The 25,262-nt window shown below is 46.0% G+C and overlaps 1 protein-coding gene across 1 annotated transcript in view; it reads left to right on the top strand.

Moving 5' to 3' along the window:
• The window catches only part of LOC144379599 (uncharacterized), a 215,937-nt gene extending 195,063 nt beyond the window's left edge, over positions 1-20,874 (top strand). The window contains exons 7-14 of the mRNA XM_078059574.1: positions 10,493-10,575; positions 11,137-11,184; positions 14,447-14,496; positions 15,012-15,159; positions 15,452-15,530; positions 16,544-17,931; positions 19,163-19,295; positions 19,387-20,874. Coding sequence (XP_077915700.1) covers positions 10,493-10,575; positions 11,137-11,184; positions 14,447-14,470 — 155 coding nt within the window. The 3' untranslated portion in view covers positions 14,471-14,496; positions 15,012-15,159; positions 15,452-15,530; ... (1 more) ...; positions 19,163-19,295; positions 19,387-20,874. The remainder of the gene's footprint in view (positions 1-10,492; positions 10,576-11,136; positions 11,185-14,446; positions 14,497-15,011; positions 15,160-15,451; positions 15,531-16,543; positions 17,932-19,162; positions 19,296-19,386) is intronic.
• Positions 20,875-25,262: the final 4,388 nt, after the last annotated feature.

The following is a 25,262-nucleotide window of genomic DNA, read 5'->3' as shown; positions in this document are numbered from 1 at the left end:
CTTTCTTCCTCTTCTGTTTAACTGCCGACACCTACGCATTCTAAAGATTCATCTCCTGTTTCACCTCCTTCGGGAAACCCTCTGCCCTACATTAGATATTAGGCTCTAATCTTTATCGCAATGTCTGGCATATAACGGTTGCTCACTAATTATTAGAAAGGAGTAAAGGGAAGGGGAAGAAAAGCAGGCAAAGACCGAATCAGCAAGTGTAGGTGTGATGGAGCTCAGGAAAGAATGAAGCCCAGGGGGCCCCTAGAGCAAAGACGACCCTTGTGTCTGGGCAGATGGTAGAGAAACTCTCACCTTGGGAAGCAACGCTTATTAACCTTCCCTGTGCTATTCCCTGTCTGCTTTAGCCCATCCTACCGCCAGAGTAATCTTTTTTTTTAAAGATTTTATTTATTTATTTGACAGAGAGACACAGCGAGAGAGGGAACACAAGCAGGGGGAGTGGGAGAGGGAGAAGCAGGCTTCCCGCGGAGCAGGGAGCCCGATGCAGAGCTCGATCCCAGGACCCTGGGATCACGACCTGAGCTGAAGGCAGACACCTAATGACTGAGCCACCCAGGCGCCCCCAGAGTAATCTCTTCTGAGCATGCATCAATCATGATCACTTCTCCAACTCAAAACTCTTCTATGTGAGAGTTCCAGATTCCTTAGTCTGGCAGTCCAGGAGCTCCCGGCATGACCCCACCTCCCCTGTATTTCACGCCTCTTCTTATACCTGCCCTAAGGACCATCTGAATGTGAGGACTCGAGAATTATTTGCTGATGGGTTGAATGACTTACTTGACAGGCAGGATGGCAAAAGCACATCCTAAAATTTCAGGTAAGACCTAGGTTACTGCATGTCTGTGGGTGTAGCAGCTGTGCCGGTCCCTCTGGAATCATCCAAAAAGAAGGTATTGTCGTGTGCCTGCAGAGAGCAGATAGTCCAGGAGAAGGGCGGTGACAAAAAAATGCAGGGGACGTTAAGGAGTGAGATAGCAGAAGTGAACACATCACAGGGCGGTGTGTGATTAATTGCCAAATAAATGGCTCCAGAATGTGGCGGTGATGAAGCAAGGTAGTAAATGTGGAAGTGCCTCTTGGCTGTAAAATTCCCAGTTCCAGGCAGTGCTGCGGCGTGCCCCTCCCTCACATGGACCGTGGGCCCCCCACCGTTGAACCCCAAGCTGCAGCGATGCCCTTGCACAGTTCCCTCCTCCTCCTCATCTCCCTTCCTTGTCTAACCTCTTCTTCCTTTAAAACTCTGCCCTCCCTTTAAGATTCAGCCTAGAGTTCCTCAGTAGACCTGCCACTCCCCTTGCGCACCTCCACACTCCCTGGTCCCCCAGGGCTCCCCACATGTGCCGAAGGGCAGCGCTGCCCGCTTCTCTCATCCCTCTGAGGGACTGTGTCTTTTTCCTTCCTACTCCCGGCACCTGATAGAGCATCTGACGTGGCATACGTGTCCTTTAAATGTTTGTGGTTGATTGAAAGGGCTTAACACAGTTCAGGACTCGGTAAACCTCAGTTGACTTTACGTGGTTAAGACAGGAGTGTTGTGAGCGCCAGGGTGGTCCAGGGAGGCTCCTCAGGGCAAGTGGGAAATACCAAACCGAACATTAAAATGGGCAAAGAATAAAGAGGAATCCCAGGTGGGGTAGCTCAGTGTCTGTGACTGGTAACACCATAGCAAGGGAGCCCTGCAAAGCAGGGGAGCGGAGCAGAGGGTTTATCTCAAGGAAGTGGAGAGAATGCCCTGAAGGCGGTTTGGACTCCGCTGGTGGAAGGGAAGGCCTCAAACACAGGCACTTGGGTATCTGGCAGGCAGTGGGCGCCATTTATTGCTTTTGAAATCCAGTGGTGACTTAATCAAAGTGGTGTTGAAACTGGGAGCTGCCCTGTGGCCTTGCCTTCACTTTATATCATGGCTTTGAAGCTCATGGGGAGACGGAGGACGGAGGATCCAGGTGTGAAGCCCCTCTGTGATTTAATGCCTCACCTGTGAGGGGGCGGATCTTTCATAAAACAAAGGTTTTCCTTCTGGTGTTGTCCTTGACCTGGCACTGAGCTGTTGATCCTTTGGGTCCATTCAGCTCTGCCCCGTTCCTCTCCCCTCGTGACTGGTAATGACCCGGAAGGTGGCAGCACCCACGCAGCAGGTGGCCTCCAGAGCTGAGTCACCACCCTGGGAACGGTGCCCTAGGGAGGCCAGCTTGGGCAAACCGGGAACTCTCCGCCTTGTCGGGCTCTGTGAGGGCTCTTGGAGTGGCAGCAGGAGCAAAGGAAAAACGGATTCCTTGATGCATCTAGAGTGTCACTGAGCTGATAAGAAAGTGAAATAAAGCCCACTGAAGAACCAAAAAGGAAGTGATCCTAATGGGAGTCCCTAGCTGGTGTCTTGGGCAAAGCACGAAGAGTTTTTCTCACAATGACAGTTACGGCCCAAGGTGGTTTTATTTAAACACATCAAAATTATCCATTTACTGATGTCTCTAAAAACGGAATGAAGATAATTTTAAAATGATGTTTTAAAATTCTGTTGGAGCTTGTGAATCAAGAGAGCTTAAGGACTAAAACGGAGAGCCACGTAAGTGTCCATATTCCAGGAAATGATCAAATGAGATGTGTAGGGTTGCTTTTTTTTTTTTTTACATTTTTTATTATTCATAGGTACTCTGATGGATGTTGTTTTTTAAAATTACGATGCTTTTATTTCATTCCCAAGGAGGATAAAAATGTACTGTTGCTTTTGAAAGGAGGTTTTGAAAAAAAAAAAAAAGTCTGGCTTGTTTACGACACCAATGAATAGAGATGACCTCAGTCAAAAAAAAAAAAAAAAAAAACGAAAAACAAGTTAACTCTAATATCTCTCCTTGCCTGGCAGAGTGAGCCTTTATCGAGTACCAAAAGAAGTGTGAGTCTGACTACCCAGTCGTCATTTCAACCGATCGGGATTTTCCAAAAAACAAAGCAAAAATCTCTCTGCATTTTCACAACTGAACAATAATTCTTAGGAAATACTACCAGCTTACTCAGTTCCTATAAGGCCATAAAAAAGTCTGGTGACAATTAATCAGCCAGTTGCCTGACTGCAGATGTCATGCATGCCTGACAGTGCTCTGTCATCGCTGTGAGCTTTCAAACTTATAGAAAGTAGCATCCCATTTATCGCTTTTTGGGTATGGAATTTTTTAACTTCAAAGTCGATTTTTTTTTTTTTTAACTTTACCCGTCATGTGCCCAGTTAATTCTTACACAGCTGAGTGTCTCTGAAGGCAAAAACCTAACCTGGTCATTTTCTTGAGCACATTGTCCTCTGAGTTTCTAGGTAGTACGCGCATACTCTGTGACCTCCTGCCGGGTGGAGGACTCAGGTGTCCAGAGCACTCAAGTTCCTCCTTTATTCTTCTGTTTACTTGCCATGAAAAAAAAATCTAAATCTAAAAAAAAAAAAAAATCTAAATCTAATCTAAAAAATTAGCCACAGAAAAATATGGCACATTAAAAGCTTTCCTAGTTTTTTGTTAGACAGAAGGATTGAGGCAGGTTCTACTAGAAACCAGAAGTATATGCTGATCCCTACAACCTTTGTGATTTCAGATCGATAAAGGCTGCATCCAAATGCATTTAGAGGTTAGAGGTCCGTTGATTGTACCAGAATCCATTTCAGTCAAAAGAATGTCTAGACTCACTGGGTTTGGAGTGCAGTTTAGGGAAAGAGGATTTTTTAAGAAGTTGTATTGATCCTCTGACCCATGTGGGGTGGGAGAACTAACCTGCTTTTGGATAAAGATTGCAAAAAAAAAGCCGATCAGGTGAACATACAGAGAAGTTAATGAGCATTCAGCACTGAGATAGATACGGATGCCCAGCCTTTGAGAAAGGTGCGTTAATAAGACCAGTGTGACAGCAGGAACCATGGAAGCCATTAGAAGGTACTTGGGAAGCACTCGGGTGCTGATGAGTTAAAAAGGCAGAGACATCCAGTAAGTGAGTTCCCGCCTGGGCACGGGTTTGTTTATCCTGCCCTTCAGAAGTCGGAGCCAACATTCTTAATGGTTTTGAATGATTCAGAATGTTCCTCTCTCCCCACACACAGACTTACGACTGAAACCCCTTTAGGTGAGGTCCAAGGCAGAAACCAGCCTGACACTTCCTGTCATATTTTAGAATCATCTTATTTTAGAGCAAAGGGCAGACGATCAAATACAGCTTCCTTGTTTCAGAGAGGAGACTGAAGCCAGGCTTTGGTCTGCCGGGGGCCGCAGAGCTGAAGGAGAGGCCAGAGTGCGCCCGGCCTCCTTCCTCGGGCCACACAGCCCCTCGTCCGAGCCTTGGGAGGAGGCTCCTGTGTGCCTTTGACCTCCCAGCCAGGAGAGGCCACTTGCCCTTTGAGGAATGTTTAGAAAGCTACTTAGGTTGGAACAGAGAACTTCATTTTTTTACAAAACGAAACAAATCAGTTATTTATTTGTCATCAGCAGCTATTTAAAAATGTCTTCTGTCAGAGTTGTGAATTTATTAGCTCCTGGGCGGAAATAACAATAACATTTCTATCTCCGTGCCAAAGTGAGAGACCTGATACACCTCTCTGTCTCTCTTCTTTTTTTGGATGAGAATTCACTTATGCCACACTAGATTGTAATAAAACAAACTTTAAATCCTTCCCACAGGAGAAAGAATTGAGCAATGTTCTGAGAACATGTTGTACTCTTTGGGGTACTGAGTAAGTGTAATACTTAGAAGATGCTCTGGAAGCTTGGAAGTGCCTCTTGGTAGTAGAGTAGAGGGGGTGCAGTGGGGGAAGAATGGGGTAGAGAAGCAGGACAGACTGGAGGAGGAGGGCTTTGGAAGGGCAGCTGGTGCGCCCTCCTCCTGCCGGGTGGAGGACTCGGGTGTCCAGAAGCCCACTGGAAAGACTTGTTTCCCCAGAAGCCAGGGTGTGAGCCAGTGACCCATCCGCGGGAGAGCCGGAAAAGCATAGGGCAGGCAGAGGGCAGGCAGGTCACCGCGCCCACCGCGCCGGCTCTCTCCTAGCGGCTTCCCCAGTGCGAAGGAAGAGGATGCTGCCTCTCTTTGTAGAAGGGCAACAGCGTGAACCGAGGAGTGAAAGAATCTATCTTAAGGGGGAAAAGCCAGTCAGAGAGCTGGGCTTTGCACCAGATTCCTGCCCTCGAGCCCTCCTGGGGAGCAGATCCTGCACCACCCCCTGCCCCCGCTTCTTCCAGGAAGCAGTCAAGTAGCTGTCATTAATTTCATTAATTGCTTTGTTACGTTAATGGCATGATTATTACAAAACGCATTTGCCCTAAGAGTGTAAACTATAATATGTCATAGGTGAAGCATCTCCCAACAAGATCTTTGCATAGGAGGGAACTGTTCTTCATCCTAATAATAGCAAGGGCCACTCTTTCCCTCCTTCCTGCCCATGGAGACAACGTGGAGGAAAAATCATCCGTGTTTAGCTTCTTAGCGTGATTCTGGACATCAATAACAATGCCTCCCCCCCCCGCCCCCCCGCCCGTCACCTGTATTGTCTCCATTGTTAAGGTAGACAGTTCATTTTGCCCAGAGCTAGGCAGGAGAGGTGTTTGGCTGTGGGTGTTTGGCTGTGTCTGTCCACGTGGCCTTCCTCGGGGACTGCTCACGCCGGGGCTGGCGCTGGGTCCCGTGCAGGCGTGAGCGCACCTCTGCACTGCCCATGTGATTCGACAGGCATGCGGGCCGTGCTTTGACTTAAATCCACCTCGGATTTTTTTTTTTTCTGGCTTTGTTATATTTGTGTGTACTTAAAAAAATTATCATCTAGCAAGTGTTTGAAATTTAAGCCATGGGTAAAATGTTCCTAGCAGAAAATTACACAGGAAGCTGGAAAAAAATGGAATAGAAAGCAGCTTGTGCTGTTTTCTTAAGACTTTTGTGTGCGCTTTGGATGAGCATGCCCCTCACCCGCCCTTGCTGGTTCTTACTGGAGTTGGTACTGGATTCAGAGCCCTCTTGTGGGGGGGGGGGACAGGGGAGAGGGTGTGAGAGCCCCCCTTCCCTGTGGTTGTTCTGGGGCCGTCCTAGTGAACGTCCCCGGCACTCGCAGGCATGTGGAAATGGCCCAGCTTGCGTGTGCTTCACCTCAGCGTGAGTGTCGGTCAGCATCCTGGGACATGGTCCTCTCCCTCTGGCCTGCTAGAGGCTTGGGGTCAGGGAAGGGGACTCCTGTCCCGCTGAAAGGCATTTTACGGGGTATCAGTCATTGTGTTCTGTCCCCAGCCAAAACTGCATTCCAGACAGATGGGTGTCTGGATACCTCTTTCGTCGGGGCATCCTGAGAAAGGGGCTCCCAGCCCCTCTAGGAAACGCACGGGAAATGACCACCTCCATCTCTTCTCGCTCATTCCTCTGTGAGATGGAGAATGGGAGGCCTTTGGGAAGGCTTCTCCTGACCCCAGAGTCTGGGGCCTCCCCTGTGGCTCCCACAGCCCTCGGAGTTTCTTGTCTCCTAGTACCTCTCCCGTTGTCCTGATGCTTGCCTGTTGACTTGTCCGTACCCCTGCCAGCCCACCAGCTACCGGGGGACTGCTACCTTGTCCTCCCTCTGTGTCTCCAGTGCTTCCCACGTGCTGGGTCTTAACAGACATCTGTGTCTCCTGCTCGTCCTACATTTCGTGTTTTTTCTCATGCCATCCCTGATCGCCAAACTCCCACCATGAGTGCACCATCTCTCTCTCTCCCCCTGTGCAATCCAGTGTTCTCTCAAGTGCCTGCAGTCTCACTCCCCCAAGGTCCCCCTTCCAAATGGCAGTGGCTTCCCCAGTCTCATCGATCTTGACCTCTTTGCTGCGTTTAACACGATCTACTGTCCCCTCCCTGAAGCCCTCCCTTTTTTTCCAGCTGCTCAGACCACCCTGCAGAACCCAGCCGAGGCCCCTTTCCCCTGCGAAGTCCCCGGACTAGTCAGCCTGTCTCAAGCTCATCTAATCCTAGATGATCCTTGTCTCTGTCAGCATGACTTCATTCCACAGCTAAAGGTCCCACACAAGTGTAGTCCCATCATTTACTGAGGGATTTTTCTGGTAGTATCTAGCACCGCGCTTGGGCTCTTAGGAGGCCATCAGGGAATGCCAGTCGATTGATTTTTAACAGATCTGTTTTTATCAGTAGTGTTGAGCAGGTACTCGCAGCTCTGCCACATTGCTGTTGGCTAGACCCTCTGTGAAGGATGTGCCTGGCCCAGTGTGACTCCCCACTCCCATATGGAGCCTCCTGTGTTTGCCCTGGAGCACGCCATTTCCCTTTGGAGTCCTGTTATGCTCTATCCTCATCTATTTATGTGTTTACTTATGCCAGACTCATCTGCCTTGTTTGCACTCATACCCTCTGAGTCTCATACAGCTCCTGGTACATCGTCAACTCCACGAATCGGTGGTGCAGGAATAGGCAGATGGAAATATTGGAATATCCTCATCCCAGTTTCAGATTGTATGTCTTTTACTAGACTCTGGAATGCCTGTTGGGACATCCTTGGCTTATGTTATCCTTTCCCCTGAGAGAAGTCCCCAGACCCACAGCCTCTGTGTACTGATGTCCAATGTTAGGTTAGTCTTCCACACCACATGTAACACACTGATTGTATCTACCTTTGGAAGTTGTATCCAAAATGTTAGATGTGCTATCCCTTCCCAGGGGAATGTGGGAGCAGGGTTAACATTTATTGAAGATCTACGTACCTTGTGTTTTATTTGAGTCAGTTATATTTTCACAACTCTGAGAATTAACGTTACGATTTGCACTTCAAATATGAAGAAACCAAAGCTCAGAAAGGGGTAAATTGCTTGTCCAAGATGTGTAACAGGTAACTGAGGGAGAATTTGAATCCAGGTCTTTCTGGTCCCCAACCTTATGCTGCTTGCCTCTATTTCCAGTTTAAATGTGCCATTAAATGGGCAGTCACTTCATTGCATTTGACATTAAAAAGGCAGCTGGCGGGGAGTGGGGGGATGGGGTAACTGGGTACATGATGTAACGAGCACAGGGTGTTATATAAGACTGATGAATCGGGGCGCCTGGGTGGCTCAGTCGTTAAGGGTCTGCCTTCGGCTCAGGTCATGATCCCAGGGTCCTGGGATCGAGCCCCACACCAGGCTCCCTGCTCAGCGGGAACTTGCTTCTCCCTCTCCCACTCCCTCTGCTTGTGTTCCCTGTCTCACTGTGTCTCTCTCTGTCAAATAAATAAATAAACTCTTAAAAAAAAATTAAAAAGACTGATGAATCAGTGACCTCTACCTCTGAAATCAATAATACATTATATGTCAATTAATTGAATTTAAATTTTAAAAATTAAAAAATAATAATATATAATAAATAGCGTGTATTAACTCAGCATCATTAACTCAGACAAGCAGGGGCTGGTGAGGAAAGGCAAAGATAAGGAAAAGATGTTTATTGGGGTAGGTTTGATTCTAAGCAGGGATTGATAGAGGTCTGCTTCTAAGACCTTACAGGTTTAGGGGGATGACTCCTTTGGGGGCCCTCCGGGACCAAGGCTGTCCTGTTGAGAAGGCAGGTTGACCTTTGACTCCCTTTCAAGAAAGCTGCAGGAATCCCAGTGGTAAGCGTGCTCGTTGGCAGCCGCTCTCCCCTCTGGGGATAAGGGGCTAGGTTTGGTACTAGGTACTAGGTTGGCCTCAGCCCTGCACTAGATTAGAACCACCAAGAACCACTGTGAAAGGCACAGATTTCCAGTGCTCATGAGGGGAGGGGAGGCAGAGGTGCTAGAGGGAAGCTGAAAATGCATTTATCAAACTGCAATCCTCATAGTTGAGAAGCCTTATCGCTAACTCCTACAGTGTTCTTAACCAAACCTTTCTGTGCTCTGGTCTTCCCACCTGTAAATAATGCACAGACATCTGAACCTGAGCTGAGGAGGCCGCAGGCGCAGTGCTCACACGGGAGGCCTGGCAGGGGCGGGAGCAGCATGCTCAGAATCAGGCCTTAAGTGCATTTATAGGACAAGGTCAGTTAAAGCAGGACTTCTCAGCAGCTCGAACGAACTATTCCAAATGCTTTTTCAAATACTGAAAAGTTCCAGAAAACCAGCAGCCTGGCATTCCTCACAGTCTGGCCTGCATCTCTGTTACTGTTGAAAAAGGGAAAGCGCCCCTCTGATTTTGGGTCCTGTCCTCATTTTTGTCATCGGACAATTGTAGAAACATGCTATTATTTTACAGCATTATTTAAATATTTCAGAATCATGTGTGATCTAGTAGTCCACATTGGTTTGAATTTTATGTTTACCCTGACAGATCTTCCTTCTCACTTGTACTTGTCCAGTTGAATTTTTTTAGATTCATTTTTCTGTTGCAAGACAGTATTGAATATAACTACAGTTTCTCTCGACCATTTCTCTTGTCAAGACCTCCGTGAATTTCAGTCCCAGCTCTCAAGAATGCTCCCACATAATAGGTCCCCATTTTGATGGCATCTTCAAGTGCACGGGCAGTCACTTAGAGAACATGTTCGGGAACACTCGGCTTAAAGAGCACACCTGTGAACCACAGTGGGTTTCCTTCCCCCCTTCGGCTCCGATGCCTGGACCTAGGCCGTATCACCCCGTCCGCTGACGAGTGCGGGCTGCTCTGTGGCCCCAGCTGTGTGTAAGCTCCTCTGTGGAGGTGTAATCATTAACTTAGACATTGCAATAGGTGCTAACTTGACGAGACTTCTCTTCATCACACTGCTGAGTCACCGTGCCTCTCGCAGGGCGCAGTGTGAGCTTGTGGGATATAAGCCCCTCGTGAGGATCCCTCCTTGGAGCTCTTACAAAGGCACTCCCCGCCCCCCCACCCTTTGCTGTGGCAGGTCCCATGTCAGAAGACTAAAGTGCCCTTGAATGATTGGCTTTCAGAAGCGAAGACCTCAGATGGGCTTCCTCTCCTGTGATGTGGTGAAAGGTGCATTCCAGCTTTAAAGTCAGACCACGGAGGGGAGAAAGTCTTGCGGTTTCAGTTCTAAATTGCCCTCCAGCGGCCTCTGAAGCCGTGGGGTGGTACTTGCAGGCTAGTGCTGCTCTCTGCTGGCCTTCTGGAGACTGTGCTGTGCATCGTGAGGATGCGGAGTCAACTTGTAAAACAGAAAGTCCACTGGGCAGGGTGCTTTTATGCCTTCTCCTGTGATTGGAATTAGAGGCTTATACCATATATTATTTTGTATGACATCTCGCTGAGCAAACCCTGACAGTCTGTGAAATGCATGGCTTCGTGCCGGCAGACGGTTTCTATAGCAGCGGCCACCCCGGGACAGAGAGAACACCAGCCTGAGGCCCCTCACGGCACAGGAACTTCCCCAACCTCTGTGTCTTAAGCAGGAAAGAGAAGGTGCTGTTTATTTCTCATTTTTTAAAATTCATCTCTTTAGAACATTGGTGGGAGCAATAAGAGAAAACAACTGACTTTTACTTCCTCTGTTGCTCTGGGATATTTCCTAAGTGTTCACACTGTCATCTAAATTCCAGGTGCCGATCTCGTGAACGAATGCCTCCTGAGGATTTCTGTGTCTGGAAAATATCTGTCAACAGATTTGCGTTTACATCTCTGTGTAAGTAGAGGCTTGTGCTCATAAATCAACCTTAAGGGAGTTCTGTTTTATTTTGTTCCTGGATGGTTCCCCAGTAAAATCGTTTTAAATGGTCATCAGCATTTGATCTCTATACCTTTTTCTCTTAAACACTCAGCTCCCGATTTACTGTTGGAAAAAGTCTATAATATGAACTTCTGCTTAAAAGCAAGGGTATTGATCCCATATTCGGGTCTGAGAATGGGAATAGGAAAAGAAGTTAGAAAATATTAAAAATACTCATTTCAGTTAATTCAGCTGGAGATGCCATTCTGGACATCCCAGGGCTTCTTTTCAGATTTGAATATTCTCCAAACACCTCTGTAGCTAGCTACTCCGGAATGCATCCACGTACAGCAAAACGGATGCAAGCCGGATCTGTGAGCCCTGTCATTACAAACTGTGACAGATCTCTTAGACACATCTCTGCTCCCTGTGTGCCAAAGGAAGAGTGATTCTTATTTCTGGCATCATAGCCGTCATTTACTGAATATTGACTGTGTGCGTTTTCTAACTCAAGTTGCTTTTCCTTCTGTATCTTAGATCTTACAACTTTGTGCAGCAGGTACTGCTCTTACCCTGATTCGACAGGTGAGGAGGACTGAGGCCCAGGGTCAGAGTAACTCACCCAAGGTGGTGCGGGGAGCTAGCTAGTTGCAGAGCTTGACACCCCATCGAGAAGCCTGCACGGCCCCTCCCACCCCACTGCCCGGCAGAAATGGGAACCGCAGAAGGAGAAACGGCTGGGCTGTATTTTGGAGACCGTATTTTAGCCCTGTCACAATCGCATGCAAGATCTGTTGGACTCGCCCAACGTGCTCTAACTTGAGCTTCTTTGAGCTAAATAAGAAAACAAAGCTTCCGAGAATGTGTGACTTGCTCCAGGCCACACTGCAAATCAGGAATGTGGCCGCAGGTCCCGGCCCCCCGGCCCTTCAGTGCTAGCCAGGTCCTTCGCGTTTCTGAGTGTTCTCCTCCCTGTTGGTGGGCTGTTTGGTGCTGCTTCTGCTAATCGGGACCAGTGCTGGTTTGACTGATTTGCTCATGTGCTCCTTGATGAAACCCTGGAACTTGGAGCCAGTGTGTGCTCAGAGGTCCAGGCGGCCATGGAAGATGAGCCGGGACGGCGTCTGTAAAGCACTGAGCAGGAAAGAATGGGCTTGGAATCGGGCAAATCTGGATTTGGATTTGTCATTCATAAGCTTTGTGACCAAGAGCAAGTCACGTGGCCTCTTTAAATCTCTGTTCCCTCACCTGGAAAAGGGAGATACCATCAGCCTCGTTCGGTGGTTGCGAATGTTGAGAAAATGCACAGAAAGCACGAAGCACGGTGCCTGGCACAGAGGAGGGAGGCGTTCCAAAAATGGAAGCTATCATTTCTCAGAATGCCTTCCCATCTACCTGAGGTTATTCCGGCCTTTACCCTGGAAAGGCACTCCGGAGTTCTGACCCATCTAATAAAATCACAAATATGTGTGTAGTGCTTTAAAAATCATCGACTGTTTCCATGTACTGAATTCCCCATGACTCTCACAACCACTCCAGCATACGAAAGTGTATCTCCATTCTCTAGCTCAGGATACCAAGGCTCAGAAAAATTCAAGGATTGCCCAAGACCCCATCGTTCATAAACAGCACAGCCAGGACTTCAACCCAGAACCACAGCCCCAGATCCTGCCTGCACCACTCATTCGTCTGCTTCTTGCAAGAAACCATTCTTTAAAGGCGTGCAAGTCAACAAGAGAATGACTTGGAACTGAACGCCCCAGCTATGCCTTTCCAGTCTGGCCTAAGTACTCAAGTTAGGACTGCCGTGTCCTGATGTCCGCAACAGTTTGAAGCCGCATTCTTAAAGAAGTGTCCTAGGCAGATACAGTCTTCTTGTGCAATCCTCGAGCCTCCGGGGAGGTTCTCTTAATCCAGCTTGCTCATGCAAGAACGGACTGGCATTCCACTCGAGTGAAAACAATGTGCTTGCTCGGTTCCGTTTTTGCCACACAGGAGCTCGCGGTGTGGTTTATGGATTCACGTTTCAGGCTCCAACTTTCCTATCAGATTTGGAAGGAAAAATACAAAGGGGCAAGCTTGCTCAAAAACAGCATGAAGTACGCTGGTACAGCCTGGATTTTGAAATGGAGACCCATTCTCAGGGCCTGTGGGCCAAGAGATGCCAAGGAAGGATTTTTGTTCTTGAAAGGTGATTATGTTAATGCTAGAGATGGAGGGTTGAACAATTCTAGGGGTGTGTTGTGTGTGTGAGAAAGAACTGGCCAAAAAATAACACTCGTTTCAAAAGGTGCAGGACCTTAAAATTATTGATGGTTAAAATAGAAACACCCCGAGTTACAGAAATTCAGCCCTCCCCACATCCTGGCCTAAAAATACAGAACAATCAGGTTGATTGTTGGAGATTCGAGGACACGGAGGAACAGAAGCCTGCCCGTGTTCACGGACGACCGTCCTTCTTGGTCATTGAATGTCGCTGAGAGACTCAACAAAGTAAGCAGATACTTCTTCACCCAAGTTAAGGAGCCGGTCGCTGTCACCCTGTTTTCCCTGTGCACGTACTGGAAAGAGAATGAAGGAGCCCCTATTGATTTATCAACTTACTCATTTTCATCTCCTACAAGCGAACAGTGTGACTTTTCCCCCGAGTTATTTGGGTCGCCAGTCTCCTCACGTAGACTTATTTTCAAGAAACTGGCCTCGTGCTTTAGAAGAGGATGTGAAAACAGAGGCCTGAACTCAAGACCTCTATTTCAGCGTGTTCTCAGTCATTTTAGAGTCACCAACTCGGTACCTCAGTTCCTCCCCAAGGGCTTAAAAACTGCAGAGAAGTATGCTCAAAGGCTGTGCTTCCTAAGTTGTGTCTGCTGAAAACGCCTTGTCACACCGCTCACAGGAAGAGACAAAGCTAGAGGCAAGAGAGCATATCCACCTTTGCTCTTCTGCTGCGTGTTTTGAAAAGCAGGCGTAAGGTAGAATGCAGAAAACCTACCATATCTGTTTCTGCTAAGGGAGCCAAACCCAATGGTTGTGTGTGGAGTACATACATGTATATATGGGTGTGACATGCATTTGAGGTGAGAGATATGTATGATCTTATCAGACATAAGTAAAAGGAAGAAATTCATGCTTTAGGAAAAATTGTCCCCATAACTGAAGTGTCAGTCACTTGAAAAACACTTCTAACTGGTAGTAGGCAAAAGTTTTGACTAGTCATTTGTAAAAAAATAATAATAATCAGACCTTTCTGTTTGGATTTTGGATTTTTTGAAATGATGAGAATAATCTGGCTGCACCTTGCATTCTTTGGTACTGATCTTATGAATTATAATAGCACACACAGAGGGATGCCGTGGATCCCTAAATGAGTCACAAAATTCATGAAATAGTTATTGAAGGGTTGCAGGGATTCTTCTGTCTTGGGACTTTTTTAAGTTTAAATGCTTGAATTGACTATCTGGTTGGAACAGGTTGAAACAGGTGACTGTCACTTCACAGAGTAGATGCATTCCTTCACAGTCAGTGAGCTGTTGCATCTTTGCTGTGGTGATTGCCCCACATCCTTGTAAGCCCATGGTGTCATTCCCTTACTGAGGGTGAGAAAACCAGCCCAGGAACAGGAGCATCCTGAGCATCCTGTTCAGTGGATGCTTTTCCCTAAAGAAGGAGGAGTTTGTGTTGGGATCTCCTTAGGAAGAGATAACCGGCCCCACCTGTAAGGGGCAAGAACGTTCGTCAGACCTAAGCCAAGCCCCCTGCCCCTCCTGACTTGGCACCTGCTGAGCCCACTTGAAACCATCAACCACAGGCACATTGTAATTGGCTGCTCTTCCCATACTAATCGCAGATGACAAATGAGGATGATGCATGAGGAAAGTCAAAAGGAGAAGCTTGAAGGTTGGTGAATTTATTTAAGCCAAGAAAACAGACAGACTCGGCGAATGGTGCCACCAGGATTAGAACCCATCTTCACAAGGCGATGCTGTCATGATAAAACCAAGGAAAGGTGTGGGGAGCATTTTAAGTTAAAAAGAGTCTGAGTGAGTGAACCCTGATGGGATCTGGGCTGATGGGAAAAGTTGCATATGGCCTGGGTACTAAAGGATACTAAGAATTGTTCATTTTCTTAGGTATGGTAAAGGTATTATAATTATGTAGAAGAATGACCTCGTGTTTTTAGACCTGCTCAACAAGTTAGGAGCAGAGTGTTGGGATGGTTGTCAACTTACTTTCAAACAATCCGGCAAAGAAATATGCACATTTCTTACATACACGTAGCATAGCTAAAGCAAAAATGGCAAAAATGAACACCAATTGATGAATTTAGGAAGTCATTTTATTGTCATTCTGATTTAATGTATGTCTGAAACTTTTCATAACAGTTCAAAAAAAAAGAATGCCTATCCTGTTAGGTGGCCCGTGGCCTGGATGCATGAAGTATCTTCTTGGATTCTTAGAACACTAAGGGGATGACAACAGTTTTCCTAATAAAAGGATACCGGGAACCATAGTGGGAAGGAGAAAACCAGCAAAAAATAATCTGCCAAGGAAAACTGAGAGGTAAAAGCCTGACTTTTGGGTTGTAGGGGAGGAGAATCTTAAGTAAAGCTAACAAAAATCTTTAACTCATAGGTGCGATTGAAGGAATTCCATTCTGGCAAAAAACCTTAGGACCATTGACTGTGACTTTGCCTCTGAGCTAGTCCGTTGTCCTCCTTGGACCCTAAAATTAGAGTAAGCTTTTGAATCAAACAAAACTGTCCCAAAGAGAAAGTAAGGTTTAGGAAAGTGTTTTCTCCAGCTTCTCCCAGAGCACCCGCTTACTGTGTGCGCTTTCTGTGTACATGGTCAGGTTCATCATCAGCATCACGTCCTCGGGATCCTGCCGCTGGATACTTTGACGCCAGGAGGGGCTCTGCTTCTTCACCCAAGTAAGGGCTCACTCTTGACTTCCCATCAGGAGTAAAGGGGTTGACGTGTGCCACTTGCCACTGACCCTGGGTGACAAAACGGAGCCTGCGTCTGGGCAGGCCGAGCAGAAAGAGTCACAGGCGTGTCCCCCCCCCCCACAGATTTGGTGATAACAGTGTATGCATACGTGGTTCACGAAAGCTCTTTCCAGACCACAGAGTGAAATGGCCACAGCCACGTTTCAACTTTTTCCTTTCTAGGTTGTCTTGAGCCTATTATAAGAGCATTCTGAAGAAAAAATAGATGATAAAGCTTCTCCAGGAAGCTGGTTTCATATGGTGGTTTAGATTTAAATAGTGATTGTCTAGCACCATTTGAAATCAGTGTTCTTGGGGGAGACCAGCGTCACTACTAGTGGGTGAAAGGAATGAATGGGACGGCCCCGGAGTATCTGAAAGCAAAGCGCAGACGGCCACGGAGTCGGCCTGGCGCAGCTGACGCGCTCCTTAACCCTGCCAGCCATGGTGTTACATTTAACAAGCTCGTTATAGGGATGTCTTTGTTATTAGAACTGCATACTTGTTTTGTGTGATAATCCTTCTGCAGGCCAGACTCCATCGTGTGAGGGTTAAAGGGCCAAACGTACGGTGGATTTATCACTCCTGGGTCCCTCCTGACCCTCACGTCGTCCTGTGACCCCTTAGAGGATGACTGATTTCTTTTGGTGTTCAGAGTCAATATAATTTTCTAGCACCATCTGAAATCGGTTATAATGATTGGGGAAGAGCACCGTGCAGCTGACAAAAGGAGAGAAAATATGTTGGTGACCTTTGGGGCCACAAATAAGAACCGAGAAAATGGAAATACGGAGCAGAAATACCGAAGTAGTGCTTTAGTTTTTACCTTGACTCTCACTGCCCTGAATTGCGTGCGTTATAACGCTGATAACTGATTAACTGTTAGCAGGTGGCCAATAGTTTTATTTTAGAGAAAACTCCACAGAATTTCTGAGGATTTTTTGTTTCGATGCTAGATACCTAGAAAAAAATGGATAAAATCAAAGACTGCCTCGGGTCATTTGAAAGGAGCAGCGAGGGAGTAAATTCTGTTCCTGGTGGGACACGTGTGTCGTGACCTCATCTGCGAACCCTCTCCTGCCTGGCGGTGAGCTCATTCCATGGTTAACCAGGTCACTTTCATAAAAGGCAGTGCCAGGCTCCAGCCGGCTAGAAGTTCAGTCTAACAAGGCACATGAAGAAAAATGGTGCAGGTAACTAGGTTTCTGTGTCTAGGACAGAACTAAGTTAATACGGCTCAGTTCCATCAGAGAACAAGGTAAAGAAAGCCAGAGGTTATATTTGAGCTATTTTCCTAAATTATACCTCCTTACCATGGAAGGGAAGTGGTGAGGTCAAAAACAGCACTGGTTTTCCAGAACCAAGCAAGGCGGGGAGAAAAGGCCTCAGAATGAGCTCCCAGGGGTCATCCATGCGACTTGTGCCCACAGGTACTGATCTAGCCCGAAGGGCAGCCTGCTGTTGCCACCCTGTGTCTCCCCACGGCATCCCAGACACCCGGGCGGGGGCCCCTGGTGCAATGCCAGGCCTTGTACCCCCATTCTCTCGCTTTCCTGGAGAAGCTAGCTGGCCTAACAAGTGATCTCTACGCTGCTCAGCAAAGTTCAGGCCTCTCTGCCTTCCCTACCCTTCTCACACCCCCTTCCTCCTGTTGACCTCCTTCTTCTTTAGGAAAACACTTGGAATTGGCAGCCAAAACTTTCTACCACCCACATCAAATGAGGTCATGTCACTTCTGATTTTGCTGTCCTGTGGTTACTATTTCCCCCAAACCCTCTCAGGTGCTTTCCTCCCTGGCTCTGTTCTCCCTGACTGATCTTGCTCACTCCCCTGGTTCCAGGTACACCTGCAAGGTACTAATTTCCCCCGAACTGGAGCTCTAGGTACGGATAGTTTTCCAGAACTCTTCACTGCCATATTGTCAGCGGCTCCTAGATAGTTCTACCAGCTATTCTAAACCTGTCTCAATTTAATATACCAAAGCCGTGCCCATTCTCTTCCCCACCCCACCCCCCACACCCACTCCCCTGCTCTACCCCACGGTTAAGGCTGGACCCCGCAGACTTGTAGGACGGTTCACGCTCCCTTGCCCCCGCCGCCCCAGGACACCCACCTCCCCAAGTCCTGTGGCCGTTCTTCCTCCACTCTGTATAATCCACCCTTGAGCCAGCTTGGTGGCTTTCTTGTCCCACCTCCCACCTTCAGTCCCGTTTTTGTGTTAACACCGATTATCTTTCTGAAGCACGCGTGTGACCTTGTTCCCTCTCCGTCCTTGATGATTCGCACTCGTCTCCCAGCCTGTGTCCTGAGTTCACACGGCCCCTTGGTGCTGCTGCCCCTCCAGGTACCTCCACGTTTCCAAGCTTGTGCGTACCCTGTTTGCTCTGCCCGGCCCTCCCCTCCTCCTCCTCCTCCTCCTCCTCCTCCTCCGCCTGGGCGCTCCAGCTAATTCTTTAACCCCTGGCTCGTGTGTGCATGTCTGTGAGGCCTTCACTTGGTCTTGCACTTTGAGGCTTAGAGCACTGGCAGAGGCTTTCTTCTCTGTCCTGTAGAACCTGATGGCGCGCTCCATGTGGTCCTGTGATCACTTAACTCACTTCCCCGTCTTCTCTGCCCGCCTGTAAGACCCTCGCATTTGCGAGGGGCGGGAGCTCATTCACACTCTGTGCATTCAGCTCATACTCACGTACGCACGCAGGATCTTCTGTAGGAAATGTTCCTTCCGGGCTGTGCTTCCTCTGTTCAGCCAATTCAGGGTTTCTCTCCCATTTTCATTTGCCAAATGCACGGGGAATGAAAACTACTCTCAGGGATGACCTAAATTTAAGTAGAGGACAATAAATCTGCTTCAAAGGGCATGTATCCTTTTCTAAAACTTTTATATATGATTTTGATGTACGTTCCATTATGGATTAGCCATGTGGTTTTTTTCTTCTGTGCATAAGTATTAGGAATTGATCTATTTAATGAGTTAGCCTTGGGGAGAATAGTTATTATGGAAGGATGTTTGTCTCTGTTTTAGAGAACAGCAAAGCCACGAAAACAGATGTGCCCTAACTCTAACAGGCAGTGAATGTTTGCTGAGCAGACTGCATCCATTAAAAATAATAATTTACAGCTTACTACGTGCCAACTGCCTAGCAGTTGCCAGGTGGGTAGTATTTTCCCCAAGTCCTAGATGAGGAAGTAGAAGCACAGAAAAGTTAAGTCACTTGCCTAGGGTTTCACAGCTTGTCGACATTAGATTTGCATTCTAAATCGGATAATAAACAATCACAATGATGATAGCGGCCAACACCGAGCTCTTATTTTGTGCCAGTCACTTGCTGAGCATTTTACATGAATTATCTAATTTACTCTAACTTTCAAAATAGAGTAAAGGTAAGTATATTTATTTATGGGAAGTAGGTAATATAATTATCATCATTCCCATTTTGCAGATGAGAAAACAAACCACAAAGAACAAAGTAACTTGTCCCCGATCATGTAACTATCAAGTTTTCAGGCAGGTGTATGAACCCAGATCTCTCTGATTCCTGTGCCTGTGATCTTAATGAGTACTGTTCTTTTCATAGTGGTTTATGTAATGATGGGGGTGCTCATCTGGGTGATGGCCCCCACTGATCCCCACCTGCTGGTGTTCACGCCCTCCTGTGGAGCATGGGCTGGACCAAATGACCGACTTCTCTTGGATGGAATAAGGCTAAGGTGAGGCGTCACTTCCAAGATTAGGTTACAAATGGGCTGATCCTGTCATGCTTTTGTGTTAGCTCATGCTCTCTCTCTGTCTTTCTCTAAGGAAAGTCACCTGCCATGTCAGGAACTGCCCAGTGGAGAGACCCAGGTAGAAAGGAACGGATGTCTTCAGGCAGCAGCTCATGATGACCTGAGGCCTGCCTAGAGCCACATGAGCTTGGAAATGAATCCTCTCTCGACAAGTGTGGGGATGACTGCAGCTCCAGCCAACACCTTGACTGCAGCCCTGAGAGACCCTGAACTAGAGGACCCACAGAAATTGTTACATAATACATGCTTATTACTTTAAACCACTACATTCTGGGGTTACTTCTTAATGCAGCAATAGATGACTCTTACGGCTGGTAGTACTCCTATCTAGGCTCAGACTTCCTGCTCATGGTACCTAATTTGTTTTTAGATAAACATGTTGTTGGAGAATCACTTTAGATTTACAGAAAAGTTGCACAGATAATAGAGTTGTCTTCTGTCCCTCATCCAGTTTCCTCTATTATTAATATATAACCATGGTACATTTGTCAATACTAAGAAACCAACATTGGCACTTTACTGGTGACTGAATTTCAGACTTTTTCACATCTCACTAGTTTTTCCACTGATGTCCTTTTTCTATTCCAGGATTGGTATCATACTTTAATAGCCTAGTAGATACCATGCCTCATAACTGTGCATGTGTGTGTGTGTCTGTAGAGAGAAGAAATGCGTATACGTTTGCTAAAATCTGGGAGATCTACTCACAGATAATAAAGGAATATTAGCAAGATCTTTAATTAGGGGTCTTGTTTATAATTACTAGGAAAAATAACCATTATATTAACTTAATGAAAAATGTCTAGGAGCAGCTGGGTGGCTCAGTTGGTTAAGCATCTGAGTCTTGGTTTCTGCTCGGGTCATGGTCTCAGAGTTGTGAGATTGAGTGCCGTGTCGGGCTCCATGCTCAGTGGGGAGTGTGCTTGAGATTCTCTCTCTCCATCTCCCTCTGCCCGTCCCCCTGCTCGCATGTATGCACTTTCTAAATAAATAAATAAATAAAAATCTTTTTTTAAAAAGTCTATTATGTGAAATCACTGGGGGGGGAGGTGGGAGTGGCTACAAATAAAAAATGGTAAGACCCTAACAAGTCAGAAATACTTCTAAATGTCGTCTACCTTACTAAAAAAGCAATAATGCTTTTTTAATAAACTAAAACTTGGATTTTCATTTAATAAGAATATCAAATATGAGATTTGCCAATGGTTATTTTGCATTATCATGTTGGTACAAATTAATTTTTATATAATATGTAATTACTTAATTTTCTTATAAGTATGTAAATGAAAACTATCCATCTAAGAGAACTGATTTCCTTTTCTCTTGATTCCTGTGCAGTGTGATCCTGGCCAAGTCACTTAGTCTTCTTGGGTTTTCCTTTAGTATCAGTTTGTATTACCAGAATTTTACAACGAATTAATCATGTACTACAAATGCTTAATCTTTGTAAACATTTTGTAAATAAAACTGTAAAAGGGTAATAAAAATTACTGTTCCCTGATTGCTTAAACATTAAGCTGGATTATTTTGCAGCATTTCCAGGTGGTCCTTAACAAATCATATAAAAATAAAGCTTTCAGGAAAAAGTGAGTGATGTTGTTTGAAAGAGAAAGGACATCCTACCTCGACATATAATCTCCTGGTTGAATTTTTTAACAGGGTGTATAATGAGAAAATCAGGTGACTTTAGCTAAGCTTTATGTAGATCCTAAAAAGCCGTTAAGCAAGACAGGACTTTAAAAATCTCCTTGGTGACCTACCAAAGAACCCAAATAAGTCATAAAAATAAAACAGATTTGAACTCTGGAAATTAATGCACACATGAGACCCCAAATCTTAGTAGCCGAGGTTTGCTTCTAGGCTTGATTTAAGGGGTCCAGCTCTTCTCCATTGCCAGAAAGACTCACTGATTTTCAATAATTGACTACTGAGAAAAACAGTAGAAAAGGTTGCAGAAGGAGAGGGTGCCAAAGGAGAGAGAAATGAAATATAATTGGGAAAAAGGGAGCAAAACACAATGTAACCTCATTACAACATACTACTTCCCAGAACTCTGAATTCATTAAATTTTCTGCATTTCTCAACTTTGAAATGAAAGTGTCAGATTACAAGAAAGCAAGCTGTTAGGTTTACTGAAGAACTGCACGCATAAATATTTCTAATACTATATTTGAGGTTAGTACATAATTCATTTCTGCCTATTGTGCTTGAAATACATAATCTTGACTTATTCAAAATGATGACTGATCCGCAGATACTGTGGAAACCATAAATCATCAAAGGCTTCAATTTGATTCATTGTCCTGTGTTTACTAAAACCAAAGAATGTATAAACATGTAGAGACTTTGTAAACAATTCTCATTTAGGCAAAAATGAAATAGAATTTGTATGCTAGATAGAATCCATTATACTGTGTTCCTTATGTTTCTTTATTATTGAGGTAAAATTCACATAACATAAAATTCACCATTTCAACCATTTTAAAGTGTACAAGTCAGTGGCTTTTAGGACATTCATGACCTTGTGCCACCATCACAACTAATTCCAGAACATTTCCATCACCCCCAAAAGAAGCCCCATAGCCATGAAGTAAACACCTCCTCATTCTCCCCTCCTCCTTGCTCCTGGCACCCACTCATCTGCTTTCTGTGCATTTGCCTATTCTAGACATTCATATAATGGAATCACACAATGTGTGGCTTTTCGTGATTGGAATCTCACTTGGCATAATGTTGTCAAGGTTCATCCATGTTGTAGCATGCGTCCGCAGTTCATTCCTTTTTAAGGCTGAATCCTATCCCGTTATGTGGGTGGACCACAATTTGTTCATCCACCCATCTGTTTGATGGGCATTTGGGTTGTTCTTTACATTTATGTTTTTATTTCTGTCACTGTCCTATGTGCATAGACCAACGAGTCAGCGGCACCGAGTCCTACAATAATGAAGGGCTGTCTTCTGCCCTCCCTCAAAGCAGCCCCTCTCAGCCCATTTATCAGTTTCTTTTGTTTCCTCCATGCAGTGTTCTTATTGCTATTTCTTGGTTTTGACTTTATTTTGCTTTCCTGCTATGGAAATGAGGATTTGGCTCTTAACACCACCACTCCTATGCATCCTACTCTGTCCACTTTCACGACTTAGTTACAGCATGATTTTTGGTTAAGTCAAGAATTAGTGTTGGTAGTTGTATCAATCCTGTTGACCATGTAGCGATACAGTTTGACATTTCCTTTTAAAACTTTTTAAATTATGCAATTAGTAATTTCCTTTTTTTTAATTTGCTTAATTTTCCATGTACTTACTTAATGCCAGTTCTTTACTACAGAACTATAATGTCCATTTCTGACTCCCAGTGCTGTTGAAAAGTCTGAGACAACGCTGATTTTTGGCTCTTTTTCTCCAGAAGTTTTAGAACAGTCTGTTTATTCCTTGAGTTTAAATGTCACAATTACGTGCCAGGATAGAGGGCGTCTTCATTTATTTGGCCAAGAGCTTAATGTCCCTTTCATTCTGCAGGCTTATGTCTTTAATTCTAGAAAATATCCCTCTGTTATTTCTTAGATAATTCTCTTTCCTCACTCTTCTCTTTCTAGAACTCTTATTTTTCGTACATTGGCCCTCCCGGAATAATGCTGTGATTTTTCCCATTTGTCTCCTTTCCAGTTTTTCATTGTTTTGATCTTGTCCTACTTTCTGGGAAAATTCCCCCCACTATTTCCAAAATTTAACACTGAATTCTGATTTCTGCTAATATATATTTAACATCTGAAAGGTTTTTCTTAGCATTTTGTTTTGTTTTGAGGACTCAGAAATGTTTCTAAGGATGTTAAATCCTTTTTTTTTTTTTCTTCTTTTTGAAGGTTTCTGGTCATGACATTATCTCTGTTTCTTCTAGGTTCTTTGTGTGCCTGGTTTTAGTTTTGTCTTTCATGTTAGAAGTTTGCTCAAACGTCTGTAGATTCTAGACTATCCATTTATACTTACGGACTGGGCCTTAAAACTGTTGGAAACTCTGTATACCTTGTCAGGACTTACCAACTCCTGGACCTCATTTTAGGATGTGGGGTAGGCAAAATAAGGACCTCCCAGAGATGCCCTCATCTCAATCCCCAGAATCTGTGGAAACATGCTTTAGATGGCAAAAGGGGTTTTGCACAGGTGTTTCCGGTTAAGGATCCCGAGACCGGGAGAGAAGCGTGCCTTACCCAGGTGGTATCAATCTAGTCACACGAGTCCTTAAAAGCAGAGTACCTTTCCCAGCTGTGGTCAGAGGGAGATGTGACTATGGAAGGTCGGAGAGGTGCAACGTTGCTGGCCAAGGAACGCAGTCAGCCTCTAGAAGCTGCAGAAAGCAAGGAAGCAATCTCCCCTAGAGCTTCCGGAAGGGAACCCGGCCCTGCGGACCCAGGTTTTACCCCCAGGGAGACCTGTATCTGACTCCTGGCCTTCAGAATGGTAAGACAGTAAAACTGTGTTGTTTTAAGCCGCTCGGTTTGTAGTAATTTGTCATAGTGGCAGTAGAAAGCTAATACAGGGTGATTGAGTGGAGATGGAGCTGTTTCACTGAGGATTCCCAATACCATTTATAAGTTTGGGGGTTTTTTTCTCCCTTGGTCTGGTCTAGTTTCTGCAGAGATGAATCATCCTTTAGTCTGTTGCTGGAGGTTTTATCAGTTAGGCTCAGAGTCTCCAAAGTTTACAAAAATAAAGGGTTTCATATGGTTATGATGGCTTCCACGATGCGGGGGGTGCTGGGGGACGGAGGGTCTTGAAGGCTGCAGCTGGACAACTAGTGAAATTGTCACCAAAGACTTGAGCTTGCAGCGCTGGGGTGAGGAAAGCCGGCAGCCTCAGGAAGAGTCCAAGAAGCTGCCGCCTCGAGCCACCAAAGGGGGGGCCGCAGAGTGGGAGCTGGTGGGGAGATGTCCATGACCCTGCCCCATCCAACCCCAGAATAATGGTTCCTGCCCTTTCCGCCTCCCAAATCTTATGCACCTTCCTGTTACTGCACACTGGAGCCTGGAACCATGCAGGGAGAGGGGTTCTGGGAAACGTGCTTCCCAGCCTTACGTGGGCCGGTGTTGGTGGCGACTTGACTGACCATAGACAGTCCAGCACAGAGGGGCAAGCCTGGCTGTTGGATCCTGGAGGCTGAACTCAGTGAGGAAGGGGTCTGGGAGTCCCATTGTTCAGGATATGGACTCAAATTTAGCCCTTCTTTGTAGCAACGCCCCTGTTCTTCCCTTGGCCGTGCCTGATATTCCTAAGTCCAAGGTTTCTCTGGTTCAGGCTCTGCAGAGGGGAACTGGTGTTGGAGAGGACAGGGGAGAAGGGCGGATTTCACGGAGCCTTCCACAGTCCTGCTCTCAGCCCCACACTGGCTCCCGAGCCTTGTCGGCGCGGCTTGCTTCTCTGGGGGCTTGGGTTTCAGCTTTTTCTGCTCTGCATTCATCACATGGCTGTCACCCTCAGATTCCCTTGACAGCTCTCACCTGCTGCCGTGACGCTTGTTCCCTCTGTCCTTGCTGGTTCGTACTTGTTTCTTGATCATCAAATTAGTGGGATTTCAGAAGGATCGCCACAAGCCCATGTGTTACTGGGTTTAAGTGAAAGTCTGTGCGATTTTTAAGATCAATATTGTATAGTGCGAAGAGCTCAAAGTCAGGCAGCCCATGTCTGATTCCAGCCGTCTCACCATTGTACTTGTGAGGAGCCCGGTTTTCTCATCTCTAAAGCAAGTCGGCACCCTCGGGGTCCTTTTTAAAGACTCTAATGAAAGCTGTGGTTCCCCCCATTTAAGAAAAATAGTGCACATGCATACAAAATTGAGTGTGTTCTAGAGGTCCACGGGTCCCCAAAGGCTCTCCATGAACCCTCCAAGGGTTTTAAC

This window comes from Halichoerus grypus, chromosome 12 (genome assembly GCF_964656455.1).
Source record: "Halichoerus grypus chromosome 12, mHalGry1.hap1.1, whole genome shotgun sequence".
Classification (NCBI taxonomy): Eukaryota; Metazoa; Chordata; class Mammalia; order Carnivora; family Phocidae; genus Halichoerus; species Halichoerus grypus.
This window is presented reverse-complemented; position numbering and strand designations above follow the sequence as displayed.